This window comes from Prenolepis imparis, unplaced genomic scaffold, assembly GCF_030444845.1.
Source record: "Prenolepis imparis isolate NDT839.2.m4 unplaced genomic scaffold, iyPreImpa1.0 SCAF_8, whole genome shotgun sequence".
Classification (NCBI taxonomy): Eukaryota; Metazoa; Arthropoda; class Insecta; order Hymenoptera; family Formicidae; genus Prenolepis; species Prenolepis imparis.
The window spans coordinates 815,867-838,621 of NW_028141166.1; the positions used below are offsets into that span (position 1 = coordinate 815,867).

Genomic DNA, 22,755 nt, shown 5'->3' on the forward strand with positions numbered 1-22,755 from the left:
TATTATCTTTACATTATTTATTATTATTAGCTTTTATTTGCTTCCTTATTTTACATCAATAATTATATACTTATGAAAGAAATAATAAAATGGTAGCGTAGCATGAAAGTAGTTATTATTATGAAAGAAATAGTAAAATGGTAACGATACATGTGATATGCAATATACTACATACATGTGATATGCAATACTACTTATATGTGAGATGTACTAAATTTCTTTTATAATAATTACTTTCTTGTTACGCTGTCATCCTACTATTTCTTTCATAAGTATATAATTGTTAATATAAAATAAAGAAACAGTATATTTTGTATATATGTACGTACTCTAATGATTTAAGTATGTTTTACATTACAGGTACAAAATGAGAACATTGTAATTTTTTGAAATAGTACTAGAGTTGCTCAAAAAGTAATGCCCTACATTATTTTTTCAGAATATTTATTCAACAATTTATACACAATATACATGGTAATCTCAATCAACTTCTATTTTTTTATGCCAGTACGATACATTATATGTATTTACTTGCCTTTACTGTACCAACTTTTGTCCTTTCCACGTAACCATGTTTTCACATTTGAATCACGCCCTCTTCATCTTCCAAATCGTATTTCGCGAAGTGCATTTAATTAAGTGGTTCAAAAAGTTAAATATTGGAAGCTATCGCTAAACTGTGTTAAACATATAATTTAAAGATCTCTGCGAAACAAGATTGGGAAGATGATGAGGGGATGATTGAAGCTATGATGACATGGTTACGTAGAAAAAACAAGAGTTGATACAGTAAAGGCATACATATACTTGTATCATGCTGGTATAAGGTTATAGAAGTTGATTGAGATTATATTAAAAAATAATATATATTTAAAAAGAAGAAATATCTATGTATGTTTAAAAACATTTTAAACCTGTTTAATAAATAGTTTCTGAAAAAATGGCATTATTTGAGCAACCCTAGTAAATCTAAATCATATACAAAAATGAATGATATCCCTATAAAAACTTACCTTTAAAAAAAGGTAAAAAAAGGCGCCTAGTATGGGCACGCCAGTAGTGAAAAATTACCCATTGTAAACCCATGTGTAAAATCGTATGAAAAATTACTCATTGCAAACCCATGTAGAATTGTAGTATAAAAAATTACCTATTGCAAACTTATGTAGAATCATATGAAAAATTATCCATTGCAAACCCATGTAGAATCGTAATACAAAAGTAATGATATAAAAAAAAATTGCGCGCCAAGTAAAAGTAGAAACTTTTGTACCAGTGGAAAATTTAAGTTGCAAACCTATAGAGTCGTATAATGAACCAGTGAAAAATTTAAGTTGCAAACCCATGTAGAATAGTATAAAAATTAAAAAGTTATTAAAATTAATACAAATAAAAAAAAATAAAATTTTTAATTAAAAAAACTAGGCACTGCTAAATTTCAAAATTAACTTTAGCATATTGTTTAATTTAGCAGTGCCTAGTTTTTTTAATTAAAATTTTTTTATTTTTTTTTATTTGTATTAATTTTAATAATTTTTTAATTTTTATACTATTCTACATGGGTTTGCAACTTAAATTTTCCACTGGTACAAAAGTTTCTACTTTTACTTGGCGCGCAATTTTTTTTTATATCATTACTTTTGTATTACGATTCTACATGGGTTTACAATGGATAATTTTTCATATGATTCTACATAAGTTTGCAATAGGTAATTTTTTATACTACAATTCTACATGGGTTTGCAATGAGTAATTTTTCATACGATTTTACACATGGGTTTACAATGGGTAATTTTTCACTACTGGCGTGCCCATACTACCTAAGTAACAACTAATTTTATAAACATTTTTTAAACGTTTATAAAACATTAGATACGTTTCATAAACGTTTATAAAACGTTAGATACGTTTCATAAACGTTTAAAAAACGTTTATAAAATCAGCTCTGCTACTTGGGTAGGCGCCTTTTTTTTACCTTTTTTTAAAGGTAAGTTTTTATAGGGTTTGACTTACAGTGCTCTCATTTGGCATACAAGTAAAGTAGAACAACACTTTTATTTACTGTCATTTTTATAAAAATTTATACGTTTCACTTTTTATAAAATTTTGAATTTTTTAAGAAATGTCTGTGCCCAATAAGCACAGTACGTCTTATGGACGTTCATTTTACGTCCATTTTACGATCATATATCCATGGACATATAATAGTTGTCCAATGTACGTCCATATGAGGACATACATTGATTAATAATAAATGGACGTCCAGGGGACATCCATTTGACATCCATTTTATATAACTAATTTATGGATATACATATACGTCCAATGGATGTTCGTACACGGACCTGTTTTGGATTATCCATTTTTTGTTCCAAAAAGGATGGAAATTTTCAAATTCTATATCGTAATTCATCATCTGTATATATAATATATATATAATGATGGGTGTATTACATGGGCATAAAATTCACAGTTTGCATTTGTGGTCAAAAGTTTATATTAACAATTGTGTGTAATAAATACACGATTCATATATTTAGTTCGCTAATTTGCATATAAAAAAGAAAAGAATATTATAAATGGCAGAACCAAAATAATCATCGCGATCGTCAATCGTCACAGCGCGCGACCCGCGCCCCGCGCGACACGTTGATCGATGCTCGATTACCGCCATTTCCTGAAAGTGAACGTTTGGATTCCAATCGTGAGATTCAGTGAAAAAATCAATCAGCCGTTTTAACGACTACATAGAGATCGATACGACTACGCAGATACGAGAATTAAATCTGTAAGTATATGTATAATTTGTGTATATGTACATGTTTTACACGCATTTATTTTGTAGTAAACTATTTGGACAATTTTATAACCTAAAAATTTAGTATTATTACAATACATATTTTTTGTTATCAAGCAAGAATTTATTCGGATTTGCTTATCATGATTATAATTTCTATTAAAAATATATTTATGATGAAGGATATGTAATTCTGCTTCGATATTGATTCTGTTAAAAAATCATCGTTGGCTGAGATATATTCACAAAAGCTAAACACTACCACATCTTTGAAATTAATTTAATTTTTAGACATTTTTATTAACATGTTTTATTAATAGTAATAATTATGATAAGCTAACAAAGTTAATAATATCCTTAGGTATATATAATATTTCATGATCAGATTTCTACATATCGTATCAAAATCATATATAGTCCCAGCAAAATCACAATATCTAACAGCAACATAACATATATTAATGTTATAATTTCTTATTCAACAAATGTAACTTATAAACATTACATTTTGCAGTTACATTATTGAGTAGGAAATTATAACATTAATGTTATGTTGCTGTTAGATTGTGATTTTACTGGGAATATATGATTTTGATACGATATGTAGAAATCTGATCATGAACTATGCATTATGTATACCTATTATATAAGATATTATTAATTAGTATAAGATATTATTAATTTTGTTAGCTTATTATAATTATTACTATTAACAAAAAATGTCAATAAAAATGTCTAAAAATATAAATTAATTTCAAAGATGTAGTAGTGTTTAGCTTTTATGAATATATCTCAGCCAACGATGATTTTTTAACAGATTCAATATCAAAACATAACTAATATACTCCATAACATATTTATTACATTTTTAAAAGACATTATAATTACGATAAGCAAATAAATAAATAAATACTGTACACTTAGGGGTTTATTCTGTAATCTTTAATGATGTTATGTATCATTGCGCAGCTATTACATGATACACAAAATCTGCATAGTAATGCATAACAATCGCTTCGCACGCGTAATTATATTCTGTTAGATTAAACGAAATGTGTGAGAATATTATATATATATATGTATATATATATATATATATATATACACAGCAGTTACTTTTTATATGTTTACGGAAGGTTTTCATGATATGATTTTTGAGTAATTATTTTTTCTTATATATAACAAAATAATTTATTAATCATAGATTGCATGCATTTAATTTTTTCAAGTGGAGATGGCACATCTTTAGCGATGGTGTGAAAGATATGACAGCACATTGGTGGGAATTAAGATTGCAATATCAAGGTATTGTTCCACCTATGCCTAGATCCGAAAGGAATTTTGATCCGGCAGCAAAATATCATATTCCAGCGGACAATCTTTATGTCAAGTAGGTGCATAATATATAAATATGTTTATTGTGTGTTACTGCAGTGTAGCATTTATAAGGAGGAATCTATCATTTTTATATTTTACTTTTTAGATATTTTGTAAGCATTGTCTTACAATTTCAATTGTTCCAATCATTGTGTGAGATTTCTGGTCATACAGGCGAATTGCACACTTGCGATATTTATAGATCACGGGAAGCAGGTCGATTATTATCGTACGTACAAAAAGTTTACGAAATCACTTCAATAAAAAAGCGATTTTATTGGAAATAAATACTCTATTATTACTAAAATTGTTTCCGTATTTATACAGAGATGTTCTGTCGATGAGAGTTTCTAGACCTTGGCAAGATGTTATCAGGCAAATGACAAGAGGCAGAGTGAATAGAATAGACACTGGTGCCGTGCTCAAATATTTTGAGCCTTTAAATGCGTGGTTAAAACGACAAAATAAGATGCAACCTGATCGGCTAGATTACGAATCGTGACGACAGAGGTTCGATCATAATTAATATTCCATCTAATAACTTATTGATGTACTATTCAATAAGAGTGCAAAGTGTATTTTGTAAAAATAGGAATTTTTCATTTTGTTTCAGCATTGTTTGCCGAATGGTATCAAAACAGTGCAGACAAAATTAAATTATGGAGTTTATTCCCTTTACTGCTTGTATTTTGCAAAGCTTTTAGTTATTAGTGATTATATTGTATCCGTTTCAAAATTATATATACTTTTATTTATATGTACAAAATTTCTTATATCATATTTGTTATGAAAAAAGTATTATTTTAATTTAAATTATATACTAACATATATGTATAAAAGTTTTGTGTTTATAAAATATTCATCTATATATTTATGTATAAAAGTTTTGTGTTTATAAAATATTCATCTATATATGAGAGAACCCATATGCTTTATTATTAACTTAACGTTTTGAAATTTGGTTTACTGGATGTTAATCGATCGTAAATGATTCAAGAAATGCTCCTATAAAAAATTGGAAGTTTTTAATATTATTTAATTTATTGATGCTATCTTTATATAACTATATATATGTATATATATTATTTATATATTTTAGTTTATAGTTTATATGCATTTAGTTTATAACACTTTGAGTTTATAATTTTTAGTTTATAGATTTTTTTGTGATAATATATGTAAAACAATGTGATAGTATATATATATATATATAAGTACTATTGTGATAAAAAATGTTTTGATATACAAAACATATATGAATTAATGCGATTGTAAAACATAAAGTGTAATTATATTTGTTTACTGGTGGATATACTGATCGTTTACTGAGGTAAAAGGGGGGAACAAATTAATATTTTCCCTCTTTTATCGCAGAAAACGGACCAGTGTTTGCCAGTGTATATACAGCAATATAAATCAAAAATAAATATTCTTTCAATTTTCTATATAATTGTTATTAATTATTTATGAATTATACACGCGTAATAATTGTCCGAAGTATGTCCAATAAAGATTCAAATTTCGTCCATAAAAGATCCAAAATTCATCCATTTGGTCCATAATTCGTTCATTTAAGATCCAAAATTTGTTCATTAGATCCATAATTCGTTCATTTCAGATCCATAGTTGGTCCATTAACGTCCAGTAAAAGACATCTTATGGATGTACACTGGAGTTGCAAACGGACATACAGTGGACGTCCTATAGACATCCACTGTGTTCGATATGGACATCCGATGGAAGTACACAATGTCCAGCATGTACGTTCGTCGTACATACATAGGACGTACTTGTGCTTATTGGGTGGTTGCTCTAACTTCTGTAAATTTTAAGATATTGGGATAAATTTTTTTATATAGACTATCATTAAAGAATGGTTGGTATTGAATTTGACGAGAATCGGTAAAAGGGTTCATTTTTTATAAAATTTTGAATTTTGTGAGAAATGTCTGTGGTTGCTTTAACTTTTGTAAATTTTAAGATATCGGGATAAATTTTTTTATATAAATAGACTATCATTAAAGGATGGTTGGTATTGAATTTGCCGAGAATCGGTAAAAGGGTTCATTTTTTATAAAATTTTGAATTTTTTGAAATATGTTTGTGGTTGCTCTAACTTTCGTAAATTTAAAGATATCTGGATAAATTTTTTTACATAAATAGACTATCATTTAAGGATGTTTGGTATCGAATTTGGCGATGATCGGTGAAAGAATTCATTTTTTATAAAATTGTAAATTTTTAACAAATGTGCATTTTTATTTTTTGCTAATTTTGAGATATCGAACTAATTTTTTTTACATGAATAAAGTACCAATAGAATATTTGGTATTAAATTTAACAAGAATCGGGGAATGGGTTCATTTTTTATAAAGTTTTTATAAAATTTATTTAAAAAATTTATGTGGTTATTTTATCTTCTGTGAATTTTGAGATGTCAGACAAATATTTTTACATAAACTTTTTTACGTAAATAGAATATCATTAAAGGATGTTTGCTATTTAATTTGACGAGGATCATGTGCAAGTTAAGCTTCCTCTATGAGGAAGCCATAATTAAAAAACCATCTTAATTAGCAAAATAAAATGATGAGGAAGCAATGTGCAAATTTCCATTTGTTTAGTATAGATTTTTATTTGTTTGGCTCAATTTTTTGATATTTTTTTTAGAAATATTAATTTTACAACATAAGATTTTGTGAATTGACAGAATAAAATTAGAATAAAGTTAAAATGACATTATATTTTAGAGCAGTTTTTTTACAGTAATATATATATATATATAAACACACTGTTTTTTGTATAACACTTTCTCACATTGCGCAATGACTTGGCGCCCTCTTTTTATCTTTTTTTTTTTTTTTGAAAAAAGATGAGTTTTTAAGGATGATAAAATACGTTATAAAAATAATCGATAGTTTTAAGACTTTCTCCAGATTGCCCGAGATGATTCATTAATCAGAATGACATTATAACTGATTATTTGGAATAATCGTATTGCTTGTTACCAGAGATGTGCAAAATGGGTGTCCAAATCTATTTAAAATAGAAAATGCAAAATAGTTGGAAGTTTTCCAATTAAAAATGCAAAATGCAAAATGCTAAATGCAAAATGCTTTTTAGAGAAATGCATTTAAAATAGAAAATGGAAAATAGGCATTTTTGGCATGGTTTTTCAAGATAAAAATAGTTTTTTCAAATATATATACAGGGTGGGGCATTTATAGTGACGTGGGCATATTTTTCGGAAACGAAGCGAGATATCAAAAAATATTTCAGACAAAAGTTGTAGGGTTCCAAGGGGGTATAATACCGTGACCTAAGATTATTCTTGGAATGCGATTTTGAAGGTCATTTCGAGGTCAATTTGGTTTTTTTAAATGGGAAGGTGTATTTTTCTTCCAGGAATGAAAAGAGCGTTCAATTTTGAGTCTAAAAGTACTAGTTTACTTATGACCTAAAATTGATAGGTGATGAGGTATTTTAAAAATAAGACAAAACAGATATTCGATTATTCAAAATTCAAACAATTTTATTGCAGTAAATGTTCGAAATGATGGCCATTAACTTCGATACATTTTTGAAAACGTTTTTCAAAAGAATGCTGAACTTTTATTAAAGTGTCTTCATCGATACTCACATAGGCATTGATAATCCGTTAACGCATATTCTCAGGTGTAGTCGGTACTTCTTGATAAACCTTATCTTTTATGAATCCCCATAAGAAAAAGTCTAGAGAAATGAGATCCGGAGAACGGGCAGGCCAATTAACAGGTCCTCTGCGTCCTATTCATCAACCAGGATAATTTCTGTCTAATATTTCTGGAGCTGCAGCTGCAAAATGAGATGGACAACCATCATCCCAATAAACACAGGTACGTCCTATGTACGTACAACGGACGTCCATGCTGGACATTGTGTACATCCATCGGACATCCATATTTGGTGCAGCGGACGTACAAGGGACATCCATTGTACGTCTGTTTGCAACTGAAGTGGACATCCATAAGACGTCCATTATTAGACATTTGTGGACGAATTATGGATCTTAAATGGATAAATTATGGAATTTAATAGACGAGTTTTGGACCTTTTATGGACGAATTTTGGACCTTTTATGGACAAAATTCAAACCTTCATTGGACATATTTTGGCTCCTTATTATACATATATAATTATTCATAATTTATCAGGTAATAATAATAATTTTGTGGAAAATTAAAATATTTTTATTTTTATTTATAAAAAGTACTTATATTTATGAAAAGTACATATATAACGCTCTATATATATTATCACAGTACATACTCATTATCACAGTATACATACTCATTATCACTGCAGTATTATTATACTGCACTTTTATTATAATACTGCAATACTTATTTTATTACTACGATAAATCGATATGTAAACTAAATTATATAATAATATAATAACTATATATACATATATAATCTCTCTCTATATAACTAATATGTATACACTAATAATATATAAACTAAACTATATTATAATCTATATAATTATAAAAATAATAATTAGATACTTAAAAAGTCGCTAGTAAAATTTTAAAATAGGAACGAAGTAAAGTCGACCCAACTAGCCAAAATTATATTTATTTAAAAAACACACAACGTTTCGACCATGTGGATGTGGTCCTTATCAAGTGTAATATTCATTGGTAGAGGTGCAGCCAAATTAACGATAACGTCAACTTTTCCATAATATAGTTACAACATATTTAAATAAACATAACATAAATTCAATTTTGTCAAAACATTTGAAAGAGAGAAAAAGAGAAAACGATCCTATCGTTATGATGATTCGTCAAAAACATATAATGTAACTATATAATTATATAATATCTATGTAACTGTCCAAATATACATATATAACCATCTAAATCTATAATCTATATTCTAATAATCCATATAAACTCATCTGTATAAACTATAGAAATAAAAACTAAAATTTTAAAAATATAAACTAAAATTAAAAAAAAATTAAATTATTATTTATCGTTCTACGTTTTTTGTTCATATAAATTCCGTTAGCGAATTCTGATTAGTTTCCATCTCACGCTCCATTTCTCCCACAGTAACAGTACAATTAAAGGATTATTATATTACTCATTATCAATAATGTTATTCTCTGTATGTTTTTTGTTATTGCTACGTTCTTTAGCTCTTCTTAGCCATTTTTGGATTGCTTCTTCGCATTCTTTATTAGTTAAATTCGGGATGCTTTTTTTGACAGAATCTATAACAAAAAAACAAGATAAAAAATATTTAGAAATTGTAAATAGATTGTATATTCATTTAAATAAAATACACAATGTTAAAGACATTAATGTTTTTATATTTATTTATTATATTATTTATATATTTATTTATTATTTATTTATTATTTTATACTTTTTGTTATATTTTTTATTTTATATTATATATTATATTTTATTCTATATTTTATTTTATATTATACATATATTCCTCGCGATTCTTTATGTTATATATAATTATACCAACGTTTTCATCCCTCAACATAATTTTTTTTATAATTAATTGTAATTAATTTAAATTTAATTATTAAATAGATTAAATAAAAATTATTAAACAAGTTACTAATAAAATGCCTGATATTTTTAAGTTAAATATAAAGATTGAAAAATGCACATTTTTAAAAATATAATTAAAAATATATATATACAAAGTATAATTCATTTAATATATATATATATATATATATATATATATATTTATAATATTAACTCTCTAAGAGGGACCATTTATTATATTAAAAACCAAAGACCGATTAAAATAAGTCAATTACAAGTGATTTGATAATCTACGAAGAGAGAATGATTTTAATAAAAGCACGTTAAGCAAAAGATAATCTAAAAAATTATTTACCAATTATTAAATGCGCCAATTTTAATTTGTTAAATGTTTTCTTGGACCGCCTTCCCAACCAACTGTAGGTTGCTGCAAGGTCATTTGTAATTAACATTTGCAAAGTTCGTTGTGTAAAATTATATACAGAACTTCCACCAATTTTTGAAAGTTCATCCATCTGTAAAATTCAAAACAAAAATAATATATTAACTAAAATTTCATTAATTAATAAAGTACATATTATAACACTGCAATGTAAAAATGTAACATATATTCGCGAATAACAGACATTTTAAAAATTAAAAAATTACCGCAGCGTTAAAATTTTTCTCATCATTCAAATGTTCTTCGACACGTATTAGATCTTCTTCGTTTTGTAATGGAAAGTTAAAAATGGTAAAGAATAAAGTTGCTTCTTGCACTCCTTGCTGAGTCACCTTATCATTTGTAAACAGACGATTTATAGATGTGGTTAATTCGTGCAAAGTATCATTATACTGCCACATACTTGCTTTCAGCATATTTTGTTGTCGAATGATTTCTTTAAAATAATTTTCTGAAAAAAGTGTATATATACCTATATATCTAATCAATTATCGAACATGTAATTACGATAATAAATTCATAATTTTATATAATAAGATTGATAATAAGTTTATCGAAAAGAACTGTACATTAAATATGTTACTCGCAATCGCCGAATTTGCCCATTGCCTGAATTTTTTAACCACGACGCGATGTAAGTTTAAATGTCCACAACGCGTTCTGGGTATTTATTTCGGTCACAATGCGTTGTGAGTATTTTTCAACACCCAGTGGCTAAAATAAATATTCAGAATGCGTTGTGGACATTTAAGCTTACCCACATCGTGTTGGTTAAAAAATTTGGGCAATGGACAAATTCGACGATTGCCAGTAACATATACATACCACAATTGTGTTTCAAATGTACTGGGCAACATTTACATTCTGTCATGAATGGTTGATCGTTGCCATTCAAAGATTCGTTATTATCTACAAAATTTTCCAAAAAATACGTTATAAGCTTTTATATTTTGTAAAAAGTTGTGATTAATAATTCTATATTACGAAAAACAATTTACTTTTAGGTGATAAGTTCCTTCGAAATTTCTCATTTTGTAATATATCAAAGTCATTAGTAGCTTCATCACTCTTTTTTTTAAATTTTGTTTTTATAAAAGTATTGGTGTCTGAAGAAAGACGATTAAGGACTAAACGATTGAATGTGTTTTTTGAATTTATAAATTGTTCGCTACTCTATTCTATTTTATTCCTAACAACTTATTTTTTTTTAAAGATAAATTTTTAGGGGGATTGTATATAACATTCTTTTTCATAGTATATTATTATTTAAACTTTAAATAAATAATATAGCTCACTTTTATTTCTCAGGTAATTTCATATTTTTTCAAAACAATTGTCCAACAAACTAAGTTATAGATAAATGAATGTGTTATTGTATTATACGAGTTATTTTATACTAATAATTTATTAAATTAGATTAATAATAATGAACCCTATCGGTATTAGTACATGCTCTCAAATAATTGATACATATGCAAGATAATTCGCATATATAATATGATAATACAAGCATTTATCTATAACTTGCTTTTTTAAAAATGTAATAAAAATATTAAATAATTACCTAATTTTAAAAAACACTTTAAAAAATAGACTTAATTTTAAAAAATTAGTTTAATATAAAAAGATTTTAAAAAGTAAAAAAGCATAGCGCCAGATACTACTGTCTCTTGATTTATAAGATGGTTACAAAATTTTTATAATGTAGCACACACAAATAAATAAATGCATACGAACCATTCGTTAAACGTGGAGTCAGCAATTTAGTCGGCAAATTGTTATTATCATCTGATGACGAATTGTTCTCTTCAAATAAAGAACCGAAATTTTTTTTCGTCACTTTTCTTTTACTTCTAAGTGACCTGTCAGAATTTATGTCTGAGGAATATTCCGCCTTGCGGCATTTATCTTGTGCTACGGAATAATTGGCTAGAACAAAATAAGTATAACATTACGACAATGCAATAAATAGATTTTTCGTCAATTGGATACATCAAAACGCAAAGTAATATATTATATAAGTAGTATATTTACCGAAAGTTCCATTTCGTACGATCCTGATGGGATATAAGGGCCATGAAACGTCTGGTGAATTATGATTTTTTATTGCGGTCGTCAACTTCTCAGATGTAATAAGTGACGGCCAGTAACACTTGTTATCTAATATCCAATTAGATGGTACTACCTCCACAGTATCTTCTTCTATGAAGATTACGATTGTCCATGTCTTCGCCATTCCTACAAATTATTAATCATTTGTGTATGCAAGTTCAAAAAAATAATTTAAAATATTATTAGTATTCGGAATCAAACCGCTAACGAACATAAGGGGACTCGATTTTTTGTCTTATAAAATTTATTTAATTTATTTACTTTTAAGATATATATAGAATTCATATTTAATTTTTAGATATATTCTCAGAATACTTTTATATTATAATAATATTCTTTGAAACATTATTCATCATTTTCTTAAATACTAAGTCAATAAATTTAAGATTTAAAAAAAGAATGATTAATCTATATTTTTATTAATTTTAATTGCAAAATATAATCAACATTATTTAAAAAATTCTAGGCTTCCGGTTCCGGAGTGAGAGTGTGTGACAGGTGTGAGAGTCTGTGGTTAGAGTTATACGGAAAAAAGGCGGTTGGAAGGAGAGGAGTGAAGAGAGGTGTGTATGGGTGATAAGAGAGAAGAAGTGGAGTGAAAGAGAAAAAGGGAGGGCGGTGAATAGTGAGAATTGGGGCAGGATAGAAGGAAGAAAGTAAAGGAGGTTAGGTGAGGGAAAGACACGAGGCGTGGAAGATGCAGAGAGAGTAGCGAGTGTAGACGGGTGGTGCAGAAGGTGAGAAGGCATAGAGTATAGGCAGTGGAGAAGGAAGAGTCGAGTGGGTGGGACGGAACGGTAGAGCACAGATAAAGAGTAGAGAAGATAGCCCGGGGTAAGAGAGAGTAGGACGCGGAGAAAAGAAGGGTGACGAGAAGTAAGTATAGGTGGCAATGGAAGTAGTGGAGTTAGCGAAGGTAGGAGACGGGGGAGAGGCGGTGGAGGCGGGAAAGAAAAAGGTGGGGAGGCCAAGGAGGATAGAGGAGTTAGGGAAGGAAAGGAGAGGGAGTACGGGGAGCACGGGGTGTATGGAGGATTTCTTCAAACGGAAAAGGGATGTGTTAGGAGAGGAAGGAATGGATAGAGATGAGGGGGAATTGAGGAGATTCAAAAAAACGGAGAAATTACAGGAGGAGGGGAAAGAAGATTTAGGCTACTTAATTAGAGGAATGGAGGAAAGAATAACGAATAAGATCAGTGAGGAGATAGGGAACTTGAAACTGGAAATATGGCAAAGGGAAAAAGAGTGGAAAAAGGAAAAAGAGGAGATGGGACAAAGGATTAAAAACTTAGAAAAGAGGGTAACAGAAATGGAAAGTGAAAAAGGAAAGGGAATGGAAGGGGGCAGGGGATTGGAGGAGACAATGATAGCTAAAATAATAGGATGGGATAGGAAGATGGAAATGAAGGAGAGGAGGGGAAAGGAGGAATAATATTGTTATCCGTAGATTAGAAGGGGGAACGGGGGAGACAAGGGAAAGGGTGAAAAAAGTGTTAGAGGAGATCGAAGTAAAAGCTGAGATAGAGTGGATTAGAAAGGTGGGAGGAAAAAAAAGGGGGGAGACGGAAACGGTAGTGGTAAGGTTAGGAAGTAGGGAGCAGAAGAGACAGGTAATGGAGAGGAAGAAAGGGTTAAGAGGGAAGGCGATAAGGATTGAGGACGATTTAACATGGGAGGAGAGGAAAATAAAATGGAAGCTGGGGGAGATTGCAGACGAGGAAAGGAAGAAGGGGAATAGAGTGTGGACAGGATATGGGAAAATTAGAATAAATGAATGTTGGTGGAGATGGGATGAAGGGGAAGGTAGGCTTAGGAATTGGAAAGGAGAGGTAAGAGAGGGGAGTGAAGAGAAGGGGGAAGAAGAGGACCGGAAGAGAGAAAAGGAATAAGGAAAGGTAGGGAGGAGAGGAAAGGAATAAGAGGAGAGGAAGGAGCAAAGGAGAAAAGACATGGAAAGGGGGAGAAGGGGAAACTAAAAAAGGGAGGAGGAGGGAAAGGAGAGAAGAAGAGAAAAGGTGGAAGGTGAGTTTCTGGAATGTGGCAGGAGTTAAGAATAAGGGGGAAAAATTTTGGAAGGAAATTAAAAAATGGGACGTGGTAATGATGCTGGAGACATGGGTGGACGGAAAAAGTTGGGATAAGGTAAAGAGAAGTCTGCCGAAGGGATATAGATGGGAGAAACAGTTGGCGAGGAGGAAGAGTAAGAAGGGGAGGCCGATGGGGGGGATTATTATCGGTGTCAGGGAGGAACTAGGGATGACAATGGGGGGAGAGGTAGGGGAGGAGGAAGGACTAATGATGATGGAGGTAGGGCTAGGAGAGGAGAAATGGAGAATAGTGGGGGTATATGTGAATGGGGATATGGAAAGAAAGTTAAATGTGTTGAAGGTTTGGATGGAGGAGCAGATGGATGATAGGTGGACACTGATAGGGGGGACTTCAATGCAAGGACAGGCTCGGGGGGAGGGATAGGAGGAGAAGGAGAGGAAGAGGAGGTGGAAAGAAGGTCGAAAGATAGAAAGATAAATGGGGAAGGGAGGAGATTAATAGAGGGGATGGAGAAAGTAGGATGGGGAATTTTAAACGGGAATGTGGAAGGGGACGAAGAAGGGGAGTTCACGTATACGGGGGGCAGAGGAGAGTCGGTGATAGACTATGTGATTTGTGAGTAGAAAGTGAGAGATAGGGTGAGAAGATTAGAAATAGGAGACTGTATAGAGTCAGATCATCACCCGATCATAGTGTCAATAGAAAGAAGGAGCGGAGGGAAAAGAGGGAGAAAGAGAGGAGGAGAGGAAGGGAGAAGGGGGAAATGGACAGCAAGAGGAGGAGAAAGGATTAGAGAAAGGATAGATTGGGAGGAGGGAGAGGATGGGGGCTTAGAGGGAGAATTGGAAAGGAAGGTGAGACAGATCGGAGAGGAGTTGAGAGAGGGGGCAAGGGAAAGTGGGGATAGGGTAAGGAAAGGTTGGGGGGACGAAGAGTGTGAGGAGAAAAGGAAGGAAGTGAGGAAGGTTCTAAGAGAATGGAGAAGAAAAGGTGGGGGAGGAGGAGGGTACAGGAAAATGAGGGCGGAGTATAAATTAATATGTAGGAGAAAGAGAGAGGAGGAAAATGAGAGATGGATTAAGGAAGCGCAAGAAGCAAGGACGGAAGGGGAAGTTTGGAGGGTAGTGAACAGGGAGAGGAAAAAACGGAAGGGAGTAGATGAAGGGATAGAGTTAAAGGAATGGAAGAAGTATTTTATGTCACTACTGGGAGGGGTGGAAAGTAAAGTGATGAAGGGAGGAAGAGAGAGGAGGTTAGAGGATGAGGAGCAGGGGATAGAGGGGAATAAAATAAGGAAAATTTTGGGGAGATTAAAGAAGGGAAAAGCGGCGGGGGGGATGGAGTGCCGAATGAAGTATGGAAAGCTGGGGGGGATAGGGCAGAAGAGTGGGTGAGAAAATTTTGTAATAGAGTATGGAGGGGGGAGGGATGGCCGGAACAGTGGAAGGAAGGGATAATAGTACCGCTATTGAAAAAGGGGGCAGGAGACAGGGTGGAGGACTATAGAGGGGTGACGTTAATGCCGACGCTATATAAGATTTACATCGGAATTTTGACGGAGAGGCTAAAGGAAGAGATAAAGAGAGAAGGAATGATTCCACCGAGTCAAACAGGTTTTAGAAAGGGGATGGGGGTTATGGACAATATTTATGTACTGAATTATCTGGCGAACAAGCAGGTAGGCAGAAAGGGGGGAAGGATGGTTGCGGCATTTGTGGACCTGTTGGGGGAAGCAATGAGGGAGAGAGGGGTTAGAGAAGGGCTAAGGGTGAGGATTGAGGAGAGTCTAAAGAAACGAAAAGTAGAGTGAGAGTGGGGGAAAGGCTAGAGGAGAGTTTCTGGACGGCAAGAGGGGTAAGGCAGGGGTGTCCGATAAGTCCATATCTGTTCAACCTGGTTGTGGCAGATGTAGAGGCGGTACTAAGGAAGGGAGGAAGGGGGGGGAGTAAAATTGGGAGACGAGAATGTTTACCGTCTGGCGTATGCGGACGATATGGTTTTGCTCGCAGAGGATGAGGAAGGGATGATACATATGATGGGGAAGCTGGAGGGATACTTGGATGAAAAAAAGCTGGAGATTAATGTGGGTAAAACGAAGATGATGAGGTTTAAAAGAGGGAGTGGTAGAATGAGGAAAGTGAAGTGGTGATGGAAAGGGAAAGAGGTAGAAGAGGTGAAGGAGTTCACGTACTTGGGGTATAGGTTGCAGAGAAACGGGGATCAGGAGGCACAAGTGAGGGAGATAGTTAGAAAGGCGGCGGCGGTTATTAGACAGGTATGGGGGATAGCTAAAAGGAGGTTTGCGGGGGACTGGGAGAGAAGGATTTGGTTATGTGAGAGGCTAGTAGGAACGGTGATGGGGTATGGAGCGGAAATATGGGGCTGGAAAGAGAGAAAGGAAGTAGAATCGATGCAGGATAGATGGATCAGATGGACATTAGTGGACTGGTGCACGCCGGGATACATGGTGAGGGAAGAGATTGGAAAAGAAAAATTTAGGTTGGAAGCAGGGAAAAGGGCGGTGGGATTCGAAAAGAAGTTGGAGGAGGGGAGAGGGGGAAAGCTGGCAAAGAAGTGCCTGGAAGAGATGAAAAAGAGGATTAGGGAAGGTAGAGAGTTATCGGGATGGGAGGAGGAAAGGAAAAAATTCTTTGAGGGAAGGGGAATGAGTTTAAAAGAAATGGAGGAAAGGAGGGGGAGAGGGGAAGAAGTGTATGAAGGATGGGAGCAGCGGGATAGAGAATTGCAAAGAGAAGAAAAATGGGAAAAGATCAGAGAGTCCAGGTATAACAGATGGTATGGGGAGATAAAGGAGGAAGGAGTACCGGCATATCTAAAGAAGGGATGGGGGGAGAGTAGATGGAAGAGGGTGATTAGGCACAGAATGAACAATGAGATGAGAGGAGCAAAGTATTGGGAGAAAGAGGAAAGGAGGATGTGCAGGAGATGTGGATGAGGGGAAGAGACATGGGAACATGTGTTGGGAGAGTGCATGGGGGAGGAAGTGGAAGGGGACTGGTGGGTGAAGATGAATAGGATACTGGAGAAGGAAGGGGGAGGAGAATGGTGGTTGAGGGAGTTAGAGGAGAAAAGAGAGGGAAAGGGGGAGAGGGAGGAGGAGGGGGAGAAGGAAGGTGGGAGGGTGAAAGGATGGATGGATGGAGAGTGGATGAAGGAATCGGAAGTCGAGGCGGTTGAGATTAGGGACAGATCTCTCTCTCTCGATAGGTTGGAATAGGGTAGAAGTGTAAGATAGTGTGTAAGATAGTTATAAGGAGATAATGTAAATAGTTGTAAGTAGATGTAAGTTAGAGTAAGGAAGCGACAGATAAACAAAGAAGAGAAGGAAGGCTCGATAGGAAAGGAGAAAGGAGGTATAGGAGAGGAGAAAGGAAAAGAACAGAGGAGGAAAAGGAGAGGAGGAGAAAAGGGAGAGGAAGAAGTTGGGGGAAAGGGGGAAAAGAATGTTGTTAGTAGAATGTGAGGTCGCATATGGTCAGGAGAGGAAGGAAAGATTGGAGGTGTGAAGGTTTGGGTACGCTCCGTATAAAAGCGCCTTTAATCCCTAAGGGGACAAATAAAGAATACAATACAATACAATATTTAAAAAATTCTAAATTAAAAATTTTTAATATATAAAAATAAAATTATTAAATCTATAAAATTTAATTAGAGCGAATGAAGCAAGGGAAAAACAACAAATTTATCTTTAAAATGTAATCTTATACATTTATGCGATATTTCATTTATGTTCCAACTTTGAAGATCGTTAACAATATTTTCTACTAAATATATACCTAAATCAGAAAATTTGCATGGCTCATTATAAAAATCTCTGTTAATTTATATTTATTTCCAATTATTACCGTGTTTTCATTATTACTAGCAATATTTTTAACTAAAATAATATCACCATCATTTAAACTACAACAATTATCAGGTTCTTTTATTTTTAAAGTAAAATTAGGAAACACTATTTTTTCTCACTGACTAGTATATAAAAATTGATCTAAAGGTCCGTTATTATGCTTATTTAATAATTTGGGTTTCGAAGTTAATTTATTTTCTTCATCTAATTCCGCAAGATTTTCTTCATATATATGATTTACTATTTGTTGTAATACTTTATCTTTTTTACGAATGTATCCTTTTATCTTTTGCATATAATTTTCAAAGGGATAGGCACCATATTTTTGTAAAATTCCGAATTTTTTTACATCATTGCATAAATGTAATAAATTATGAATATTAATTGAACAATTATCTTTGCCATACAAAATTATATAAATTTTTATAAAATAATTAAAAAGAGAATTGGCGTAATCTAAATATCTAACATGATGAGGATGAGATGATAAAATAGTGACAGCTACATTTAAAGACAAAATTGAGATAATTATCACGATTAAGTACAGATTTTAATACAACAGGACCTGTGTACAATAAAAATTGTCTAAATTCTGTAGCCTTCCACCTTCTACTTTCTTCTAATGATCTCGGTTTACGATTAAATTCTAACGGAATATTTTTAATTTGATTTATTAATAAATCAGAAATTTGTGTAATTTGTGCATGAGATAATTTTATTGGTGGTTTACCAAAACACCACATACTCACTAAAGTTTTTGTAACGCCTAGATCAATTAAGTGCATCGGCTCGACAGGAAAATCACTAATCATATCTAAATGTTCGATTAATTCAAGATCAGAAGTTTTGGAATTTATGTGATGTTCTTCTTGAGATTTTGATCTAAAATCGAAATCGGTTCTATCAAGGAATTTATTTAAATTCGAAAAACAAACTCTATTGTTAATATAATCCCCTTCTATAACACATTTTGTACATGAATAATAACCGGTATGACCCTTCGTAAATTTAATAAACGCCTTAGGAGGTGTATCGCAAATAAATCCTTTAATTTTAAAAGAATAATTAAATTTTTCGTTCTCTTTATCTATTATAATACCGTGCGATGATAAATCGATAACTTCGGCGATAAAATCTTTTAAAAATTCATTTGCATCGTCTTTCTTTCCCCGTGATATATACCTACAATACCTACTTTATTACGATTTTCAACTAAACTACATAATATCGGCCATAACTGTTGATTCGAACTTTTAAAAAGTGGTAAACCATCAATATTTATGTAAACTTCTATTTGTTGCAAATTATTTAAAGATATAAATGAACATAGTTTTTGAATACAATTATTTAAACCAAAATGATAATAATGTCCTGGTTCAACAATTTTCAATGTAGTTTTTCTAGGAGTTTTCATTAATACGCGAGCATCCGAAGGTAATTCATCATGTTTTGATTTTAAAATAGCTAATAATTCGTTAAGTGCAACATGAGTAATTTTATTTTTCAAAGCCCAAGTAGCAAGTTGTGATCGTAGAGAACATATATTGGCTGTATTATTGGAATTTTCATGATAATTATTAATTGATTCGTTAAATAATTCATTATTCAAGGTGTTTTCATTAAAATCTTTAATAAAATCATTATTGGATGTATCACTATCTGAACTCTTTAAACTTTCTAATATATTATTATCAAATTCAATATTATCAAAATTATTATCCAAATCAATGCAATTTAATTGTTCATTAATAGTAGATATACTAGGCCGGTTCTAACTCAGGGGCAATGAGGGGGGGTGAGGGGCGAGGGGAACCCAGGGCGCGGGGGAATGACGTCACGCGGGGAGGGGGAATGACGTCACGCGGGGAGGGGGAATGACGTCACGCGGGGAGGGGGAATGACGTCACGTGGGGAGGGGGAATGACGTCACGCGGGGAGGGGAATGACGTCACGCGGGGAGGGGGAGGCGTCCGCGATTTTGGTACCGGGTCCGCGAGGGGTCCGCGGGGAGGGGGAGGCGTCCGCGAGGTTAGGGTCCGCGAGGGGTCCGCGGGGAGGGGGAGGCGTCCGCGAGGTTAGGGTCCGCGAGGGGTCCGCGGAGAGGGGAGCGTCCGCGAGGTTAGGGTCCGCGAGGGGTCCGCGGAAAGGGGAGCGTCCGCGAAAGACCGCATGAAACTTTTTGGGTAAGGGGTCCGCGGGGAGAGAGGAACGCGAAGGAGAGCGCGAGGCGAACGTGAGAGAGAGATGTCGCGAGAGAGACGTTCGCGAAAGAGAGATAGCGGTAGCGAGATGATGCGGCGATGGAGAGCGCGAGGTGTTGCAGCGAGGCGTATATGCAAGAGCGAGAGAGATAGCGCGAGATGACGCGAAGGAGAGCGCGAGAGCTGATGCAGCGAAGGAGAGCGCGAGGTGCACGCGAGAGAGAATTTTTTAAATATTTTTTTAAATTAATATTTTTAGGATGAGGAAGGGGAGAGGACTTATTCTAAAATAAATACATTTTTTTAAAATATTTAAAGTAATTTTTATTTATAACTGTGTGTGTGTGTATATTTTACAAAATGTTTGTGTGTGTGTGTGTGTGTGTGTGTATTTTACAAAATGTTTGTGTGTGTGTGTGAATTTAAAATTTAAAATTTAAAATATAATATAAAATATAAAATATAAAATATAATATAAAATATAATATAAAATATAAAATATAATATAAAATATAATATAATCATAAAATCTAAAATCTAAAATATAATATAATAATATAAAATATAATACTTACGACAGCAACACATGGTTGAGCAATGCCTGTCTGAACGAGAGTGTCTGGATATGTTGAGGCGGCCAAATGTTTGATGCTGCGCGCAGTGGAGGCGACGGCTGGGCGGGGACTCCTGCATAACAGAAATTTGTTATTAATTAATTAATTTAATAATTTATAATTAAAAAGAAATACTTACTAGTTCCAATTTTCCACCACAGGTTCTGGTGGATATGGCTCTAGGCCAAACAGTTCCCGAAGAGCATACATGTTCTCCCATAGCCAACTGTTATTGGCATCCATTTCCCGCGCCTCTGCAGTTTCGCACCACATTTCTGCAAACATTTGTCGATGTTCCCACCTCAGCATTCTCACCCACTCTCGTTCAGACATGCATTGCTCAACCATGTGTTGCGGCCGTAAATTTTGCACAATGTTATAGATCATCTGAAAAATATGAATATTTAATATATATCTAAACATATTGCAACATTCTGTACAATAGTTTTAAATAAATTGTACAACTTACTATTTCGGGGAGCGTACGGCGCAGAAAACCTCCAGTCATTTTTTTTGTTTTTTTCACTCTTTTTTAAGATACTAACGTGTCAAACGCTAAAAACTTTATGACGAACATCGCGGAGACAGACCCGCTCTCGGTAGGAAAAGTAGGGTATGTATGACATAATAGCTTGAACGCTTACTCGGCACATGAGATAAGAAAACAGATGGTCCGAGACAAAGATTCCATGATGAGAATAAGCATATGAATAATATTTAAAATTGAAACCACCTTCGAACGTCAATAGAACCATGTTCGAACCACCTTCGAACCACTTTCGAACCATGTTCAAACATCGATCGAACGTCAATCAACCACGTTCGTACCTCGATCAAACACGTTCAAACATCGATCGAACGTCAATCAACCACTTTCGAACCACGTTCGTACCTCGATCAACCACGTTCAAACATCGATCGAACGTCAATCAACCACTTTCGAACCACGTTCGTACCTCGATCAACCACGTTCAAACATCGATCGAACGTCAATCAACCACTTTCGAACCACGTTCGTACCTCGATCAACCACGTTCGAACATCGATCGAACGTCAATCAACCACTTTCGAACCACGTTCGTACCTCGATCAACCACGTTCGAACATCGATTGAACGTCAATCAACCACGTTCGAACATCGATCGAACCACCTTCGAACCTCGATCAACCACGTTCGAACATCGATCGAACGTCAATCAACCACTTTCGAACCTCAATCGACATTATTTAAAAAATTATAACATAAGAATGCTGTCACATGCTGAAATTAATACGAGCACGTGTGGACATATAATACTTGTATGCGTATGAGGAAAATGAGCGAACAAAGATAATATTATTTCAATATTAATTTATTCAAAAAAAGGGTGTGGCGAATCATTGTGATGATTTGACCACCAATTAAATATTTTAAATACATTTTCTAAAGCACAATTTTTTACATGTTTATCGCAACGTAGGCTATAGGTAGTATCTAAGTTGTTTAATGCAGGAATATCTTCATAGTTTGCATCCAAGGTCTTAATAATGAAACCGTTTCTCGCATCGTCCATTATATTGGTCAACCATTCTCGCTTTTCATGGCCTTTTACGTACACAAGAGAGGATGTCTCTTCTTCTTCTTGTATCATACCAGCGATAGCTGTTGTAATCAAACGCTGAGCCATGCAGTATGGAACGCTTCCATCTTCCCATTGCAATCCATGATGATTTCGAGTCAACCATGAAGCTTGACGCC

The 22,755-nt window shown here is 33.3% G+C and overlaps 2 protein-coding genes across 2 annotated transcripts; one reads left to right on the forward strand and one right to left on the reverse strand.

Moving 5' to 3' along the window:
* Nucleotides 1-2,485: 2,485 nt before the first annotated feature.
* LOC145939867 (angiotensin-converting enzyme-like protein Ace3) lies at nt 2,486-4,676 on the forward strand. Its single transcript, XM_083044498.1, has 4 exons — nt 2,486-2,788; nt 4,027-4,187; nt 4,281-4,403; nt 4,502-4,676. The coding sequence occupies exons 2-4, from the start codon at nt 4,063-4,065 to the stop codon at nt 4,674-4,676; spliced, it is 423 nt and encodes a 140-aa protein (XP_082900624.1). The 5' UTR covers nt 2,486-2,788; nt 4,027-4,062.
* A 4,626-nt stretch (nt 4,677-9,302) lies between these two features.
* LOC145939868 (uncharacterized) lies at nt 9,303-12,409 on the reverse strand. The gene is made up of 6 exons (XM_083044499.1): nt 12,208-12,409; nt 11,911-12,102; nt 10,999-11,082; nt 10,380-10,624; nt 10,087-10,246; nt 9,303-9,436 (listed from the first exon to the last, which is right to left on the reverse strand). The coding sequence occupies exons 1-6, from the start codon at nt 12,407-12,409 to the stop codon at nt 9,303-9,305; spliced, it is 1,017 nt and encodes a 338-aa protein (XP_082900625.1).
* Nucleotides 12,410-22,755: the final 10,346 nt, after the last annotated feature.